Source organism: Suillus discolor (genome assembly GCF_016758755.1).
Source record: "Suillus discolor strain FC423 chromosome Unknown F5147scaffold_387, whole genome shotgun sequence".
NCBI classification, from domain to species: Eukaryota; Fungi; Basidiomycota; class Agaricomycetes; order Boletales; family Suillaceae; genus Suillus; species Suillus discolor.
In genome coordinates, this window is record NW_024541634.1 from 1 (window position 1) to 17847 (window position 17847).

General features: G+C 46.6%; 2 protein-coding genes across 2 annotated transcripts; one reads left to right on the top strand and one right to left on the bottom strand.

The window, feature by feature from the left end:
• Window positions 1-230: 230 nt before the first annotated feature.
• F5147DRAFT_765617 (uncharacterized protein) lies at window positions 231-2345 on the bottom strand (the record flags this gene model as incomplete). Its single annotated transcript, XM_041440750.1, has 10 exons — window positions 231-337; window positions 399-515; window positions 562-598; window positions 657-895; window positions 1101-1168; window positions 1220-1395; window positions 1445-1624; window positions 1680-1829; window positions 1892-2156; window positions 2206-2345. 10 exons carry the CDS (start codon window positions 2343-2345, stop codon window positions 231-233), a joined length of 1479 nt encoding a protein of 492 aa, XP_041284226.1.
• Window positions 2346-2531: 186 nt separating this feature from the next.
• F5147DRAFT_645759 (uncharacterized protein) lies at window positions 2532-4169 on the top strand (the record flags this gene model as incomplete). Its single annotated transcript, XM_041433153.1, has 2 exons — window positions 2532-3762; window positions 3814-4169. The coding sequence occupies exons 1-2, from the start codon at window positions 2577-2579 to the stop codon at window positions 4167-4169; spliced, it is 1542 nt and encodes a 513-aa protein (XP_041284227.1). The 5' UTR covers window positions 2532-2576.
• Window positions 4170-17847: the final 13678 nt, after the last annotated feature.

Below are 17847 nucleotides of genomic sequence, written 5' to 3' on the forward strand. Positions count from 1 at the left end.
CCACCAAGTCTCCCAAGCACAGTCCTTTTGATCGTATACTCCCGCTTTTCTTCATTCGCAAGGTCCTCTTTATGATGTCTGTGGCAATCGTGCCAGGAAGTATAGCGTTGCAGCGTATGTTATACTTCCCAAGAGCGATAGCACAACTTTGCATCATCGACAAGATACCTGCCTTTGTCGGTGTGTAGTGACTACGCATTTTAAAAGGTTAAGTCTCGTTCATCGATGTATCAAGATACGAACCATTGGAATCCACCACCCACGAGCGCTGAAATGGAAGCCAGACCGATGATAGACCCGCCTTGGGGGACCTGGCTCTTCATTTGATTTGCCACCGCTGCACGAAACGCGATATCACCTTAGAATCATATTAATGTTACAGTCACGAGGGTACACACCTTGCACCACGTAAAAGGATCCATCCAAATTTACTTGTCGGGTACGTTCCCATATAGCATGGGGCATCGTCAAGAACTCAGCGAATGGACAAATTCCCGCATTACTGACGAGCACATCTGGTCTGAGCATTAGTTAAGATATATCTTGTTTTACAAGTCCTACCGATTCGTCCGAACGCTTCGACGCCTGCTTCGACGATCTATTTCGGATATTGTGAGAACTCGAACAGTTGGTCGTTTATAATCTAAACAGCGCACCTTTTGTGAAGTTTCCGAATTCGCGATATCACCGGGCACACCGACTACTTGACAGTGATTGTGAGTCGTCACATATATTTCTTCTTTCAAAGACTGAAGCTCCACTTCGGTTTCCTGGTCTCCAAAGTAATGCAATATTAAACCAATTGCTCCATGTTTGGCCGATTCGACCGCGCATGCTCCATCAGGGAAAACCTCCCGCGAAGATTTCATAAGATTTTCTGAAATTTTCTGACTTTCTGAAAATACATTAAAATATTCCAAGTCCCTCTACGGATGGGTGAAAATTTACAAAAATCCACATGAATACAACAAAATGATTATAATGTGATTAAATCAGGGTATATACTAGAATATCGCAAATCACAAGATATGAAAACGAGGAAATGAGACAAAAGTTGTAACGCAAAGTTCTTGTGCTATCAGGAATGCCCTAGTCGATACTCATCCCATCGAAATCGATTCGCGCAAATGCTGCTTTCAACTTGGCGGATGCAAAGTCAACCACATTGCTGCAGAAAGTTATGAGCAGCATGCAACAAAGATGCGAGACTAGCACATACCTAACAGCCTTGTATTTTCGAGCCATGAGAGAATGGTAAACATGCGGGCCCTTGGTGTAGATTCCGTTGAGCATTTCCATATTGTTGTCAAACATGCCGATGAGACTTTGCCCGAAATCACCACGCTCGCGACCTACATCAACAACGGACTTCAGATCAAGTAGGGAAGAAAAAATCTGGTAGAACACAGTGAGATAGCGCTTGAATAGTTAGAATACGACGCACCGCAGTAACCACAGCTGAGACCATGGCACTCGGGATCTCGGGTTCATCGTTGTCATCAAGCACAGAGACAAACCGATCCTTATACTTCTTCCCAACCTGGTCCTGACTCGTAAAAAAGGCTAACTGGCATACAGTGTTGATAGCGGGATGGTCAAATGGCTGACTCAAGATGGGATTGCCCTGTCATGTCCTAAAAGTCAAAGAGGATCAACATTTGCGATGAGCTAAACCGAACCTTGGTGTCAAACTTGTAAATGAAAGTCAGGAGATTGAGCAGGCGGTTGATCTTCTCGTCATCACCCGTCTTGACCCCATATGCACCAGGAACGACGCGATCCGAAATCTCCTTGAGTTTCTTGCGAATCAACCCAATACGCCCATCTGGCTAATCAGTAGCACCACTTGCATGAGAATTGTGGGTTGCGAAAGTATTGACAAGAAACTCACCACTCTGGTGAAAGCTTTCATGTAAGCTTGGTCTTGTTCCAAGCGCTGTAAGACTTCTTTATGCTCTGCTGATGATGCGGCTTCAAGTACTAAGTTGACCATCATGGTGTGGCGATGTTTCGGTCGTGGAAAGTAGCACTCAAATACCAGCTCTCGTTCGACAAGCTGAATGGCAGCATGAAGAATTACTTGGATATGAGGTTGTTGACTGAGGAGATTGATTGTGTTGTTGCCGTTCCACACAAGATGTGTTAACGTATTGGCCCTGCGGTGTTAGGAGACATAAAGATTCACTTCATCCATTAAAAAAAAACCTACTACCAACGCTCTCTGAGGTTTCAATTTCGGAAGGGGTGGCTGCTTGAGCAGAGTGTGCGGATGCCATTTCAACCTTCTTCTGCAGCCGTTTTGCTGCAGCTTTTTCTCCAGGTGTCACAGGAGCCTTTGGAGGCATGGTAAGTAAAATATAGTTGTAAGAAAAAGACTGACGAAATGAGTGTGAAGCAAGAAGCGAATTAAAAGAGGGAAATTTTGATGGGGGAAGACAACCTGTAACAAGTGGTTCGAATTGAAGAAGGTTCATGTTCCGCCCGCAAGCTAAACACTAAATCTACCTCGGCTACCTCGTTTCGTCACCACTCACCACTTAAGCACCAAAGCCAACATTTCCATCGCATCCTCGACAATGCACAGTATCAGAGGCAACATAAAATGTCGTCCATGTGGAAAAGAAGGCCTGACTGTGGCTGGATATCACCGCCATGCCACACAGTCTCGAAATCTGCAGTGTCTTCCGAAGTCGAATATCTTCCATGCGATTACCCCCGACGTATTGCACCAGCTATATCAAGGACTCGTGAAACACATGATTGCTTGGATCAAATCGGCTTTTGGAGAAGCAGAGATTGATGCCCGTTGCCGTCGACTCCCTCCAAACCATAATATTCGCATCTTCAACAAGGGCATCTCTAGTCTCGCAAGAGTCAGTGGTGCTGAGCACAATCAGATTTGCCGCTTTCTTCTGGGTGTTATTATCGACATTCCCCTTCCCAACAACATTTCAAGCGCTAAGCTTGTTCGAACTCTTCGCGGACTCCTCGACTTCCTGTACTTAGCACAGTATCCATGTCACTCAGCGGAGACACTGCAACTCCTTGATGAAGCTTTGACCCGTTTTCATGACAACAAAGACATATTTGTCACACTTGGCATCCGAACGCAGTTTAATCTTCCAAAGCTTCACTCCTACCGGCACTACCTCCATATGATTCAAGAGTATGGCACGACTGACAACTATAATACAGAATATACCGAACGACTTCATATCGACCTCGCCAAGGATGCATATCGTGCAACAAACCACAAGGACGAGTACAGTCAAATGACTCTGTGGCTTGAACGGCAGGAGAAGATTCTATGGCACGCCAGTTATGTTCATTGGCGCCTCGCTGGTGATCCATTGCCGCAATCGCGTCTACCGCCAGATATGCAGTATGCCAGGGAATACAAGATGACGAAACATCCATCTGTCAAGGCCGCTACCATCGACTCCCTTAGAGACGACTATGGTGCCTCTTTTTTTCGAGCTGCCCTTGCTCGTTATATTGTGCTTCACACTCGCCCAGACGCAACAACTCGAGCTCAGGTGGAACATGCCGCTGGACATGTATATATCCCCTTCGCCTCGCTTCCTATTTTCCATAAGGTCAGGTACAATGCGGTCGACTCCGCTGGCCATAAAGATGAAAGTGTTACCATTGATTCAGTTCACTGTCAGCCTGCACGAAGAGATAAGCGAGGGAATACCGTGCCAGGACGTTTCGATACAGTTCTTGTCAACTGTGGCAATGGGGGAGAGAAGAGTGTGGAAGGTCTGTATATCATTTGGTTGACTGTTTCAAGTCACTGATGAATCATACAAGGTTACCGTGTAGCCCAAGTGCGGGTTATATTTTCGATACCCGAGAAACATCACGCTAGCCTTTTTCCCTCCCATATCTTGATCCCTAAACATTTGGCCTACGTCGAGTGGTTTTCGCCATTCACCGGGACAAGCGAGAGAAATCATGGTATGCACAAGGTCTCGCGATCATACGAAAATGGGGAACAGCTAGTTAGTATAATATCTGTGAAAGATATTCGACGCAGTGTACATCTTATACCGAAATTTGGCCGCTCTGCGCCTCGGGATTGGACTAGCAGCAACGTTTTGGAACTGTGTAGAGACTTTTTTGTTAGCCCATTCACTGATCGTCACGCATACGCAACTATTTACTAGCTTTGTTGACAACTTTTGAAAATATTATGCGAATTTCGAGAAATTTTTGTCGCATTTGCAAAATTCCCGCGGGAGGTTTTCCCTGATGTCGGCCAATACCTCGAGACGATCCAGTTATGCACACGATCTTGTTCGCTAGCAAAGCCATAGTCAAACGACTCAAAGAATTTATCTCTTTATATACAGCGCCATCCGGAATTCCGGGCCCCATGAAGTACGGGTAGACGGTGTCGACCGGTCCGCGAACTGGGTCTTCTATCATCTTGTGCTCCTCATGACCTTTGCACAAGTTCATCACACCTCCTTTCGATATCTAAAATTTGGGAACGTGACTGGCCATTGGGACTGTTATTCGGCTACTGCTCCCCGCTTTGGGTTTATAAGGACCTATGATACTGGGAAATGGGTATTCTGCAAGCACACTCTCCCCTCCCGACTTAAATTTATCATGGGACAAGCCAAGATGTGTGTCTGATTATCTTAAAACGTCACGAGGATCTTAAAAGTTCTTTATTTTACAGCTACTATGACTCTGACGCCGACCTAGGTGTCCTGAGCAACAAGAAGATTGTGTTCCTCGGGCAAGTCCTTGAGTCCGCTAGTGTATTCGGACCCCGTTCATTTCATTTCTTAGCTTTGGAAATCAGGGGTCTGCACAAGCGCAGAACTTACGCGACAGTGGTATCCCCAATGATCAAATCCTGATTGCCAACCGGGTAGATTCGTATGCTGAGACTGCGAAAGCCAAAGGCTTTCACGTCGAACACGACTTTGCAACAGCTGCTGAAGTTGCAGATGGTATGCATGAATTTGTGCTGTTCAACTCTAACTAATTGCAGGAATCCCTAGTGCTTTTTATCCTGATACCAGACCAGGTTCAACCCCGCGTGTTCAATGAGCAATTCTCGCCTAAGTTGAAGAGTAATGCCACCATTGTTGTTGCTTCCGGGTACAATGTTTTCTTCAACTTGTTAAAATTCCAGCCAGGGCAGGATGTTGTTATGGTTGCGCCACGGTAAGTCGATAACTGTACCATTTTGTCGAGTTACACAATCCCTGGCTGTCGCTTTTTTACAGGATGATTGGCTCTTCAGTGCGCTCTCTCCACGAGAAGGGCCGTGGTTTCCCTTGCTTTGTTTCCGTCGAGCAAAATGGAACCGGCAAAGGCTTGGATGCAGCTCTTGCACTTTCCCGTGCCATTGGTGCAACCAAACAGGGAGCTATTGCTTCGTCAGTGCGGGAAGAGACTGTAATGGATCTCTTCGCTGAACAGGCTCTCTGGCCCAACATTATTATGATGTTCAGGTTTGAATACTACCAAATTTTCAAACGCCACCGTAAATGACATAGTTGCCGTTAGGGAAGCTTTCAATGTCCTAAAGGATGCTGGATGCTCGGACGAGGCCCTTTGCTACGAAATGTGAGTTTTCTCTCACAGACTTTATTTGTAATGAATTAATCCACTCCTAGGTGGATGTCGAAAGAACCTGCAGAGATCTTCGAGCGAGCCGCAGATGATGGTTTCGTCGCACAGGTAAGAAATATGTATGAAGTAAAATGATATATGTTACTGATGCGCGGTAAAAAAAACAATAGCTCAAGCACCACTCTACTGTCTCCCAGTATGGTCAACTGAGTGGTTCACTCAAGCTCGAAGGAGGAGCCATGCGGGAACACTTCAAGGACATCCTGTACAACCAGGCATGATTTTTCTTTTTTAATTTCCAAACCCTGCTGAATCCTCCCGTGCAGATATTGAGCGGCAAATTCTGTGAGGCTTTCAGCCAAATTGAGGATGATCTCGACAAGGAAGGTGATACGAACCCCCTGAATGAGCTGTATAAACGATCAGAGGAGATGGAGCTCGTCAAGGCTGAGAAGCGCGTCAGAGCAAGGTTGGCTGGGCTTTTATAGACAATTTTCATCGGCCAAGCACCTGGCCCTGTGTACTACCACATTTAAGTACTTACATGTATCGTGTCCTTTGTATATACACTGTCTATCCAAAAATCACATTTAAATTTGTGGCTGTGTTGCCACATGAAGTTTTCGCATGTTTGTTCCAAATCACTGCAAGCAACTCAAACACTGTCCACCACAAGCGAAATCCACCACCAAGCAATATGGATATAGACATATCCCCCAACCGAAAATCGTGCGTCGTCCACACTCATTGTTTTGTTTCAACTTACCTACAGATATCCTCATGAGGTCTCGCAACCATTCCACTGATACCCATCGCACGAAGCGGTCTCTTCGTTCTGGGTCGCATGAGCGAGACCGTGACCGTCGTGAAAAGCGCAGAGAAAGAGATTATGACGACAAACGACGACGTAGTCGTGACAGAGGAAGTGAACGAGATTACCGTGATCGCTCGCGCGAGAGGTCCCACAGGGACCGCGATCGTGAAAAAGACAAAGACAGGCGTCATCGTGACGACGATAGACGAGAGCGGGGAGACGTTTATCGCCGTGAACGTGATGTGGGAGACCGTGACAGGCGCCGCAAGAGGGATGAAACTGATGAACCCCCGGATGAACGCTTGAAGAAGAAGAGACACGATGACATGGACGAGTCTTCTGCTGGACTTCCGCCCAAGGACAGTCCACGAAGGGGTTATGACCGTAGAGATCGCTCACGTGAACGTAGGTATCGTGACCCACGAGACGAGTTCGATGACCCCCCTCGGTTCCGGAGGGAAAGGGATCCTGCACCCGACAAACGTCCTTCCATCAATGACACTTCAATTAACGAGGAGGAGCCAGACAAGGTCTCGTTAAGGATGAGTACCCCGCCAATCAAGTACGCTACTTTCGCATCACTGTGACTTATTACTCATAATATTCAGACGACCCTCACCTACTTACGAGGCTCAAGAAGACTACAATCCTGACGAACCTAAAGAAGACGATTCGGAAGCTCGGTCGGTCTTTGTTTCTCAGCTTGCCGCTCGTCTCACGGCGCGTGACCTTGGGTACTTTTTCGAGGATAAACTCGGTGAAGGCACAGTAATGGATTCTAGGATTGTCACGGACCGGCTGTCGCGCCGCTCTAAAGGGTGTGTTCCATCACTTCCTGATATTGTTCTTGAGATCCTCATGCCTTTTGGTAGTATTGGATACGTCGAGTTCCGGTCGATTGATTTGGTAGAGAAAGCTATGTCATTGAGCGGAACAGTCGTAATGGGTCTCCCTATCATGGTTCAATTGACTGAGTCAGAAAGGAATAGGCTTCATCCAGGAGACGGGTGAGTTTTGCAGGTGTGGCGTGTTTCTATTATCTAATAGTTCATCGAGGAACCTAAATCTTCCGCCTGGCGTTCATGCGCCTCATGGAGCTATGCAGTGAGCAAACTCCTCAGCTACTCGCTCCAAAGTTGTGACGTGTTGTTTTCCAGACTTTACGTTGGTTCCTTGCATTTCAACCTTACCGAATCCGATATCAAGCAGGTCTTTGAACCCTTCGGGGAATTGGAATTTGTCGATTTGCACAGGGACCCTATGACCGGGCGCAGCAAAGGTTACGCATTTGTGCAGTAAGTGAACGTTGTCTTGCCTTTTAAGCATCCGCTAAATTTAGCAGATATAAACGTGCCGAAGATGCCAGAATGGCTCTTGAACAGATGGAAGGTTTCGAGCTTGCTGGTAGAACGGTAGGGCATTCCAAATCGCAAACTCATAGATTGTCATTCAATTTCAGCTACAGCTGAGAGTCAATACAGTCCACGAAAAGGGCACTGTGCGATACGCCCAGCAGGATTCGTTGGACGAAGCTGGCGGTGCGTTTTGATCAACGTTTCAAATTGTTTACTAATACTTTTATAGGCGGTAATTTGAACGCGGCATCACGTCAAGCACTAATGCAGAAACTTGCTAGAATCGAGCCTGCTCCGAAGCCGCAGCTTGTGTATGTAAAATTCAATTGTACCGACGGTTTATCTTACACTTATTTGCAGCAACAAACCGAACATTCCACAAGCTATGCAGTCCCGTTCTGTCTTATTGAAGAATATGTTTGACCCAGAGGAGTGAGTTCACATTCAAGCAATCGATTTTCTTCTAACAAACTTTATTGTGCTATAGGGAAACTGAACGTGACTGGGATAAAGAGCTTGCCGACGATGTCAAAGGCGAGTGTGAAGAAAAATATGGCAGAGTAGAGGCCATCAAAGTCGAAAGGGAGACACAGGTTTGCATTCTATTCGCATTTAGCTCTTGATTCAGTTCTTGAACGTAACTGCAGGGTGAGATTTACGTCAAGTTCGACGCAATCGAATCCGCCAAGAAAGCTGTACAAGGTCTGAACGCTCGGTGGTTCGGTGGCAAACAGGTCTCTGCGGTATTTATCTCCGATGCGATAATGGCTGCACATCAATGAGCAATATCTCTACCGACTGCGGTCGCCACTCGACTGACCTTTTCTCGACTTATTCCATGCTAAAGTGATGACGGTTTGAAGATATTGATGCTTGTATGCTACAGGTCTCTATTGGCCGATTCGATTGGTATTCCCAAACTTATGCTGTGCATAGTCTTCCGGAGAAAAGATAACAAGCACAGGCAGGTTGATCGCCGATTCTTGTTCATCTCATGACGAGTTTCATTTTCTCAGAGAATTCTTTTCTTGCCGTAGATTCTCGTACTGTCTAAATCCAGTCATTGATTGCCTTTATCCTGGTGGTGAGCCTGACAAGCCTGCACTCCAGGAGCGTGGGATATCTTCAGAGTGGTCACCAGGTCATGGTATGCACAGGTACACAAGCCTCGGATGATTGGTCCAGATCTTGCGACAACGATATACAGCGATTTACATCGTTGGCGGTGCTTCGGAAAAACGGACTCCGTAAGTGCGAATGTGTCTCCTCCGCTATCTTGTGACACCATCCTGCAGCTCATGTGGTTTGGCGATATTTATGCCAGGTAGGACCTAACGGTCTAAGATAAGATGTCTGGTCACCTGAACAACTTACTCGGGATAGCACTTGTCCCTATATTATGTAGCTCGATATCAAGTTCATTATTCCAATCCCCTTGAATCTGTTTTCCTTTTGCCATTGATATTCAACATGTCTGTTCAAAAAATCAACAGCCCCGAAAGGCCGCTAGTACCTATGTACTGTATGAGCCCGAACGAGTTGATGATATGAAACTAACCAACGGGCCTCAGCGCATGCGGTGAAGATCCCGGGTCTTATCTTCTGTAGCGGGCAAACCCCTATGGACAGTACAGGCAACGTGGTCCCAGGAGACATCAAAGCCCACACTGCAAGTTCATCATGATGAACCCGTTACGTGTTGCCTGACACCCGAACTTTGCAGGCTCAATGCCTCTCTAACTTGACCGACGTATTGAATGCCGCTGGTTCGTCATGGGACAAGGTGGTGAAAGTGAACATTTACCTCAAGAGCATGGGCGACTACGCAGCTATGAACGAGGTGTATATCAAGGCTCGTCATAATCATTCCTTCTGAATGGGATTGGCTCATTGACAATATTTTTAGGCTCTCCCGGACCCTAAGCCGGCTCGTACATGTATCCAAGCTGGTGGACTGCCTTATGATGTGGACGTAGAGATCGAAGCGATTGCTGCAGTTTGATTATCATACTTGCAATTTTCCAAGAATTATGTTTAGGCTTGTCAACATGAGTTACTTACTGTTTGATTCCGAGGTGATAAGACTCTGTTCGAACAGGGGTAGCACACCAATAATATTCGCCTTGAGCAGTAGGAAAGACCTAGATGACAGTAGTACCTATAGCACAGGCTTGGACGAAAAAAGCGGCCACATCCTCGTTATCACATTCAGCCCAATTGGCCAACTTACTTAGTACAAAATACTCGCAACTCCATTGATTCATAATGTACCAAAGGCTTCGGCAAGGTTCTCGACAGCATCACTCACGAGCTCGCGACCGACACTCAAAACACTGAAGAGTGGATGAGAAGAACGTTAAATAAGAATGAACTCTTGTGACTTACCCTTATAGACAAAAGCCGGATAAACATGATCAGCTAATCAATTCGTATGATAACAATATGAGAAGCATACCATCCATAGCCCAAAATCTGATGCGGTTGCCTTCGCCATACACCTTGTGTGAGACTGGCACACCAACTTTCTTAAGTCGTTCGCCGTATGCCAGGCCTTCGTCTCTAAGAATGTCAAGTTCCATCACCGCGATCCAGGTCTTTGGAGATTTGGCTAGCAGTTCATCGGGCGCAAAGATTGGAGAGTTGTCCCACTCGGTCCTTTCTAACTCTTTTGGAATGTAGAAATTACGGAACCAGAGCATCCTCCCTGTATTGAGCCAGACTGTATTTGCGTTCTCCTTCCAAGATGGGTACCGATCGTCCGTGTGGAGAGCAGTGTTGTCGGTCACCGGAACAATGAGCTGTGCAAGCTTCAGATGGATAGGTGGTTTAAGCTCGGCAGCCTTCATGGAGATTATGGCAGCAAGATTACCGCCACTACATAAAGAGTGGTCAGTTCAATTTCGATACATTAGGTGATAATCACCTACGCAGATGAACCACCAATCGCCAGTCTCGTAGGATCGACTCCTAAGAGGGATTTTCCCTGCTCAAAGACCCATTGCAGCGTTTCAAATGAATCTTCCACTGCGGCGGGGTAAGGATGCTCTGGCGCAAGGCGATAGTCTGGTGATGCTACAACACACTTCGCTCCTACAAGCTAGCGATAAGCATACAATGCTTGATGTGTTTTGACACCTCATAATTTTACCTTTGCAGAGCCGAGAGCAGAAAGCGTTTTCTGAGCTAATGTTTCCGAGGGTCCATCCACCTTATAGCACTGCTTCAATGTCACTGAAATTGAAAAGTGCCTCAAACTCACCACCGTGGTACCAGACGTATGCAGGCCAGCCGTCAGGGGGAGGAGTGCCCTCCGGCGTAAAGACGCGTACCTTACAGTGGGTCAAGTCATAGTCTTGAACACTGCCGACTGACAAGACCTCTGCGCTTCCTGGTACGGTGTCACCCTTACGGATGGCGGGATCCCAAGGTAGAGAGTGAGGGGGAACGAGATGAGCAACATATTTATTATGGAAGGCAACGTACTCGGGATCGAGACGAGGAAGGATGTCTGGGTCAATTGCTTGCGGAGCTGCCATTTCAACAACTGAAACAATAGATTCGAACTCGGAGGCTTCTTTCAAAGTGACAAACAGTTTTCCAGATCATCTTCTCTATGTAAAGGTTGGACGATTAACCTCGGTCAGAGCGGACCGATCTTGTAAGGTCACCAGGACATACGACGGAATTCCGTAGATATGAAGAACTGTTAATAGTATACACTAATCGTAAATACCGTCACGGCGGAGCTTGTAAAGCCTCCATTGAAAGCGAATGAAAAGTTTGCCACGTAATGTGCACAAATGATAGATACAAAAGGCAGTTGCAGCCACATCGTCACGAGGTGGACACGTTATAGATTTTGGAGAGAAGCAGCTTACATTGTACAGTTATAAGCAAATTCTATCGGCGGGTTATTGACAACCAACCTCCCCGCAAAGATCATGTCACCCATACTGCAGACTACCACGCCAATGCACTTTCTTAACCCCAATAAAGATGCATTAGTTGCTGATTTTGTGGGAAAACCACTCAATGCTTTGAGAACACCCGCCTTCATCGTGGACCGCGCGGTGTTCGCAGAGAACTGCAGGAAGATGCACGAGAATGCCAGAAACTGGGGAGCAACTTTTAGGGCACACTTGAAGACACACAAGGTAAGAGAGGTTAAGCACAGATGAAATTGACTGTGATGGCTTCCATCAGACAGTCGAAGGAACGAAATTGCAGCTAGTTTCGGATACCGGCAGAGCTTCCGCGGTCGTTGTATCGACACTCATGGAAGCTTGGGGAGTCGTGCAAGGTGGTCTCGTAGCGGACGGTACAGTCAAAGATGTCAGTCCAGAGGCATGTAAAATTGTTCCGACTCTCACTCATTTTTTAGATTCTGTACGGCCTTCCAGTTGGATTGAACAAGTTGGATGATCTGTCTGCTCTACATGCTGAGATGACAAAATACGGGGGAACCGTCCGTATTCTCTTAGATCATTTAGATCAAGTGAAATTTCTGGAAGAATACGAGAGGAAACAAGAGCACCCGAAGAAATGGTCTGCGTTTATCAAGATGAATGGCGGTCTAAAGTGTGTTCTCTGAATATCACTGATATATTACTCACAAACATAGGCGAGCCGGGATACTTCCAGAGCCCGTGTCTTTCAAGGCATTCATGCGGAGGGTGTTTGCATCTTCAGCAATTTCGGTGTTTGGATTTTACACCCACGCCGGATACTCGTATGGATCGACATCAGCGGAGGAAGCTACCTCGTATTTAACAGGGGAAGTGCGTCTTACCAATGACGCGGCGGCCATGGCCATGGAAGTTCTGGCAGAGTCAGATAGCAGAGAGGTCAACAATCAGCCATTCGTCCTGTCCGTGGGATCCACTCCGACTGCTCTCAGCGCAACCGCGGAAGCCAAGCTGAAGATGACATCCATACTCAATGGAACACTGGAGCTTCATACAGGTAAGCGAATTTCAACAAGAAGGGATTTGGCGTGGTATAAAGTGCTTCGTACAGGAAATTACACCATGCTCGATCTCCAGCAGCTACACACAACCTTGATCGGCCGTCCACAGATCTCCCAGAAGGTCTTGGTCACCGTCATTTCATACTACCCCGGAAGAGGAAGTGACGGGCAAGACGAGGCCATGTGCGATGCTGGTGCCATAGCTATGAGCAAAGACACGGGTCGTATTCCAGGTTTCGGGGAGGTCGTTGGCAAGTCATGGAAGTTGGGAAGAATTTCACAGGAGCATGGTATATTGGTGCAAGTTCCCCCAGACCTAGAGTCAGGTCGCACAGATCCTACGTTGAAGATCGGAGATACTATCGAGATTGTTGGGCAGCACGCTTGTTTGATAGCCGCTGCTCACCCGTGGTACTACATCGTCGATTCGGGTGAAGGAGGTGACAAAGTGGTTGACGTCTGGGTCCCATGGAAGGGCTGGTAGTTCTAGGACCCTGAAAGGGTACTGGTCCAACGATTTCTTATATCCACAGAACCGTTCCGTATGTGTGACTGTAGCGAGCGTGAATTGTCCACAGACAGCTAGGCATAACACATACCATTGGGAGGTCGAAAAAGAACAAACCTTAGAGAGCACAACTGTCACAAAAATGATTTACCTCTCGTCTTATGATCGCTCGGAGGTCGTGAATGTCCAGGAGTAAGTGAAGCAAAGGCCGATTTCTTCCTTTTCGTTGCTGCTTGAAATTATATGTATGGTCATGTAGCCGAAGACGACACAGTGGAAGACATTGGTAAGAGATAAATTTTATGTAGCAGCCATGAAATGAATATGATGTAAATCAGTTTGAATGTAAAGAAATGACGGATCCCGGCCGGTGGCTTGCCCGGAGGGCCGTGACAAATATATACTAGACTTAAACTCATGTATTATGTAATTGAAGATATAAGTTGAACGTCCATGTTGAGACCGTGCGAACTTTGTAAGCCTCTCTGCAGTTGGCGGAAGCTTCACGAATTGGCACCTAAACCGACACCCTATTCCTCACCCTATGGCGCTAGACGAGTATGATGTAGATGCTACGGAACTTTTTGGAAACTTACGGTTTGTTTTGGATGTTCTGTTGAATCAGATTCGTGCTCATCAACTTTCAGATTTCTTAATGAAGTACATTATCATCGGTGTGTTGCGCTTACCGGGAACGGTTATTTTGGAGCAAGACTCATTGCACTTGCAGGAGAGGCAGGGACAGGCAAATCATGTTTGTTGCAACCACTTTACCCACAACGCATGTTTGTCGTCTGTTTCTCTATGGGGTGTCAGTCTCAGGCCTCCTCACAGTCAAGGACCACTCTCAACATACCATCGGAGTAGAGTTCTCTAGTAAAACAGTAACGTTAGGGGAGAAGAGGATAAAGCTTCAAGTAAGCTATGTCTTTCAGTGACTCCGCATCCCCTTCACAGTTTCCACAGCTATGGGACACTGCCGGTCAGGAGCGCTTTCGGTTCGTCGTGCTTGCGATGCGACTTGCTCCAATTCTGACTGCAGTACGGGGGAACAGATCAGTAACGCGTAGCTACTACCGTGGTGCGGCTGGGCGTAATTCTTGTATACGATTACACGAAGTTGGTGTATTCGTTTCTTATTCGCTGCCACGATCCTCATAGTTTTTACTGACAGCCGCGATTCTTTTTTGAATATGTCCCAGTGGCTCACTGATGCCAGAGCTTTAGCAAGCCCGCATTTAGTTGCAGTCCTGGTTGGAAATAAGTCGGACAGGGAGGAGGACCGTGAAGTGGAGTGGGCTGAAGCTAGTAGATGGGCAGCGCAGAATGGTAATCCATCGTTCCTCTGGCCTTCCATATATTGACGCTGTCAAAAGATGTTCACTTTCTCGAGGCTTCTTCATTAAGTGGCGACAACATCGAAGCTCCATTTCTACTTGCTGCAAGGTCTATCCTGCTTTCAATAGAGTCAGGAATCTTAGATCCCGAGAAACCCGGGAAGCGGTGTCAGCTATGGGGACCGTGCCCTCGAAGAGTGACCAGTTCTAGCCATCTTAGCTTTGGCAGTCTTAGTGGAGCTCGAAGGCGACGCTCGGATAGGCTCCGATTCAAAAATTGGGCACCCTCGGGCAAATGTTGTTAAGTATCGATAATGGACTGTTCGGGTTAGAGTGCCACTTTTGTCAAGCTCGTTCCCTGCGTATGTGGTCGTACGCCTGGTGCTATCTCTTTGGGATACCAGTCTTTTGTTATGTTTTCGATCACATATTCTAATACTCAAACGCTGTACATCATTTCACCCTTGCGTTTTTAACTGATTCACAGCATCTAATATGTAATGGTGGATGCTTCATATCTCCCTCTATTCCCATATTATTCATCATCATTGTTGTTATCTCATCGTCATGGATAGTTATATGTTTCACGCGTAGAAGGTTCGTTATCAATGTGATATAGTATCCCCAACACCATGTGAGGCTCTATAGCATGCAACCGTGACTTTGTCCACAAATACCCACTAAAGACCTACGAAGATTTGTCGGAGGGGGTTGTCTCGTCAGCGGCATATTTGACACATGGACCGCTGCGTCAGTAATTATTCTGTACCCGATACCCACCATTTGCAACTTGAATGTAGGGTGAGCACGTGAGATTCTTGAGTAGCTTGTGCGTCTGATGTGGACTCGGAAGCTTTCAGCTAGAATATTGGAATCCGGGCCGAATTTCAGGCCCGTCATGCCGCAGTGGCTGCCAGAGCGGAGTCACGGCTCCTCTCGAATCTTTGATTCCGAGTCATGAGCAAGTACTGTGCCCGGCTGAGATATGGAATAGGTGAGCACTTATGGTTACTCACCAGGGTATGTGATATACTTACAGTCGCTGGTTCCTTTGGATGAATCTTGAATACACATCGGCGTTCCACTCTCCTTCAAAGTTGAAAGACAGACTTTCAACGATTCTATGCCAATAATGATCGTTTGGAGATGATTCCGATCACTGCGTTAAATATCGATTATTCCTGCGAGGTTATGCGAGAGGATCTCGAGGACTACTAAGTGCCAGTGGAGTCGGCCTGCACGCCTCAAATCCTCGACTTGATCCAGGACGTAATTTTTTTCATAGCATGCGCAGCAGCGACAGTCACAGCGTTTCAGCAGACCGGTACACAGATGGGGTATCAGTCAACTACGACCTTTAATTACATTACAAAACTTAGTGGTTTCGAGTTTTACTGATGGTTTCAAATCCTACCCCCAGTTGGTGGCTAGCCATCAAGCAGGGGTAATTTCTCAAACTAACTTTGACTGCTGTTTCGCAGTTACTCCCTCTGCTATGGTGATGTACCCTTATAGTGAGTAAGATACGTAGGATTCAGGAACCGCTAACATCCTTATTGCCAGCATTAACATTTGGATAAGAGGTAGGTCGATCCCACCACTGGAGCAGCCATCTCGCTGAACGATTTTGTAGGTTGAACTGGTCTGAGCAAGCAGAGTCATGCATCAGCAGAACAACGTAAACTATAATTCATCTGTGGCAGGGACAACGCCGGTCCCTCATAACCGTTATGTATCTGGGTATTTGTAGCCTAATTGCGCACGTTATAAATATGGTTTGCAAGTTATGCTAACTTGACAGTATCCTGCTAGGCGTGCTATCTTGGAATATCATATTCTGTGTATGTATGTTTGAAAGGCTAAGCAATCGATTTGCTAATCAGCCATATCTCACAATCAGCCCATCAGTATATCGGGTAGATCTCCTTGTGGCATGCTCCACGTTTCTACTGACCGGCTGCATACATTAAATGTCCCCACGATCTTTGTGACATATGTCGTGAGTTCCCTCCACCAATGCCCGCCATTTATGCCCAACTGAATTGTCAGGCAAGATAATGACCATCATACGAAATTGGATGAATATCGTTGTATTTGCAGTGAGTTATGACGCGACACCTCGGTCATTGTGACTTAATTGAAACATCATGCAAGTCATCATGATCCTTCGGCACATCAGGGATTCACAAAAATGCTGACCTTTCTCGTTCTTGTCTTCTTGGCTGTCAAGATTGCCACCGGAGTGATCACCGCGATATCAATTATTCACATCTCAAAGGGTAAGCTTCATTCACGGATGAAAGACTTCGGTGCATCAGATTCATCGACGAGCTCAGCAGAAGTACTCATTCTGTCCGGTACCTATCAGACCGATAACTATAACCTTTGAGGAGGATGATCTATATCTGTTTTCTATGACTTCGATGCTCACAACTGCATGGGAGGTCCTCACTGTCTCACAGTTTGGATTGCTGTCAAAAACACTTTCGTAAAATGCAACGACTATCGAAAGGGTGGATTATCGGGGACTGTTTCATGGCGTTGATGAAGAGTCACATAGTTTACTTTGCAAGGTGAGCTCAAATGTAAATGTGGTTCTCTTTTTCTGCTGAAGTTCCGCGGATACTAGCTTTGGTTCTTGCATCCATCTCATTTATTTGTCTCCAATACTGTCAGCGGTATGCCGATCTGTCACTGACTCCTGCAACATGTATAACTGACTACAGTCCATCATTCTATAGGACTTAAATTCCATGGAAGATCGTGTTTCTTTTGGCGTTCTTTTACGTTCATCCACATTTTTGTGCTGGGATCATCACATCCGATCCTTAGCGTTCGACACACGCTAGGCTCGTGGCCGACTCCGATGCGGAAACCACCGTGAGTTCAGCTGTTTTTTTGGAGATGCCTGCTGTGTCAACTAGCAGTAGTGTGTAGCACGAGAATGCTCGAAGTGGTTAACACTTTTCCGGGTACCGTTTGCAGGGAACGGGACAATTTAGCTTCATCGTGTACTCACACCTATGGTTGCCGGTGTCCGCAGGCTACGACTAAGTTGTCAATAATACCGTAACGATAGCCGCCGTCGGATCACTGCTAGTCTACTATTCATCTGGCCTCCATATGCCAATCAGGAGCGCTTCTGCCGGTCTTGCACAGCGATTTCAATTTTAGTGGAAATGTAGATGGAAAATTTGGCAGACTACGTTGCACGCTGGCTTGTATCGTGGTAAAAGTAACTTTGGCCCGGGTGCGCTGCATTCTTACCTTAC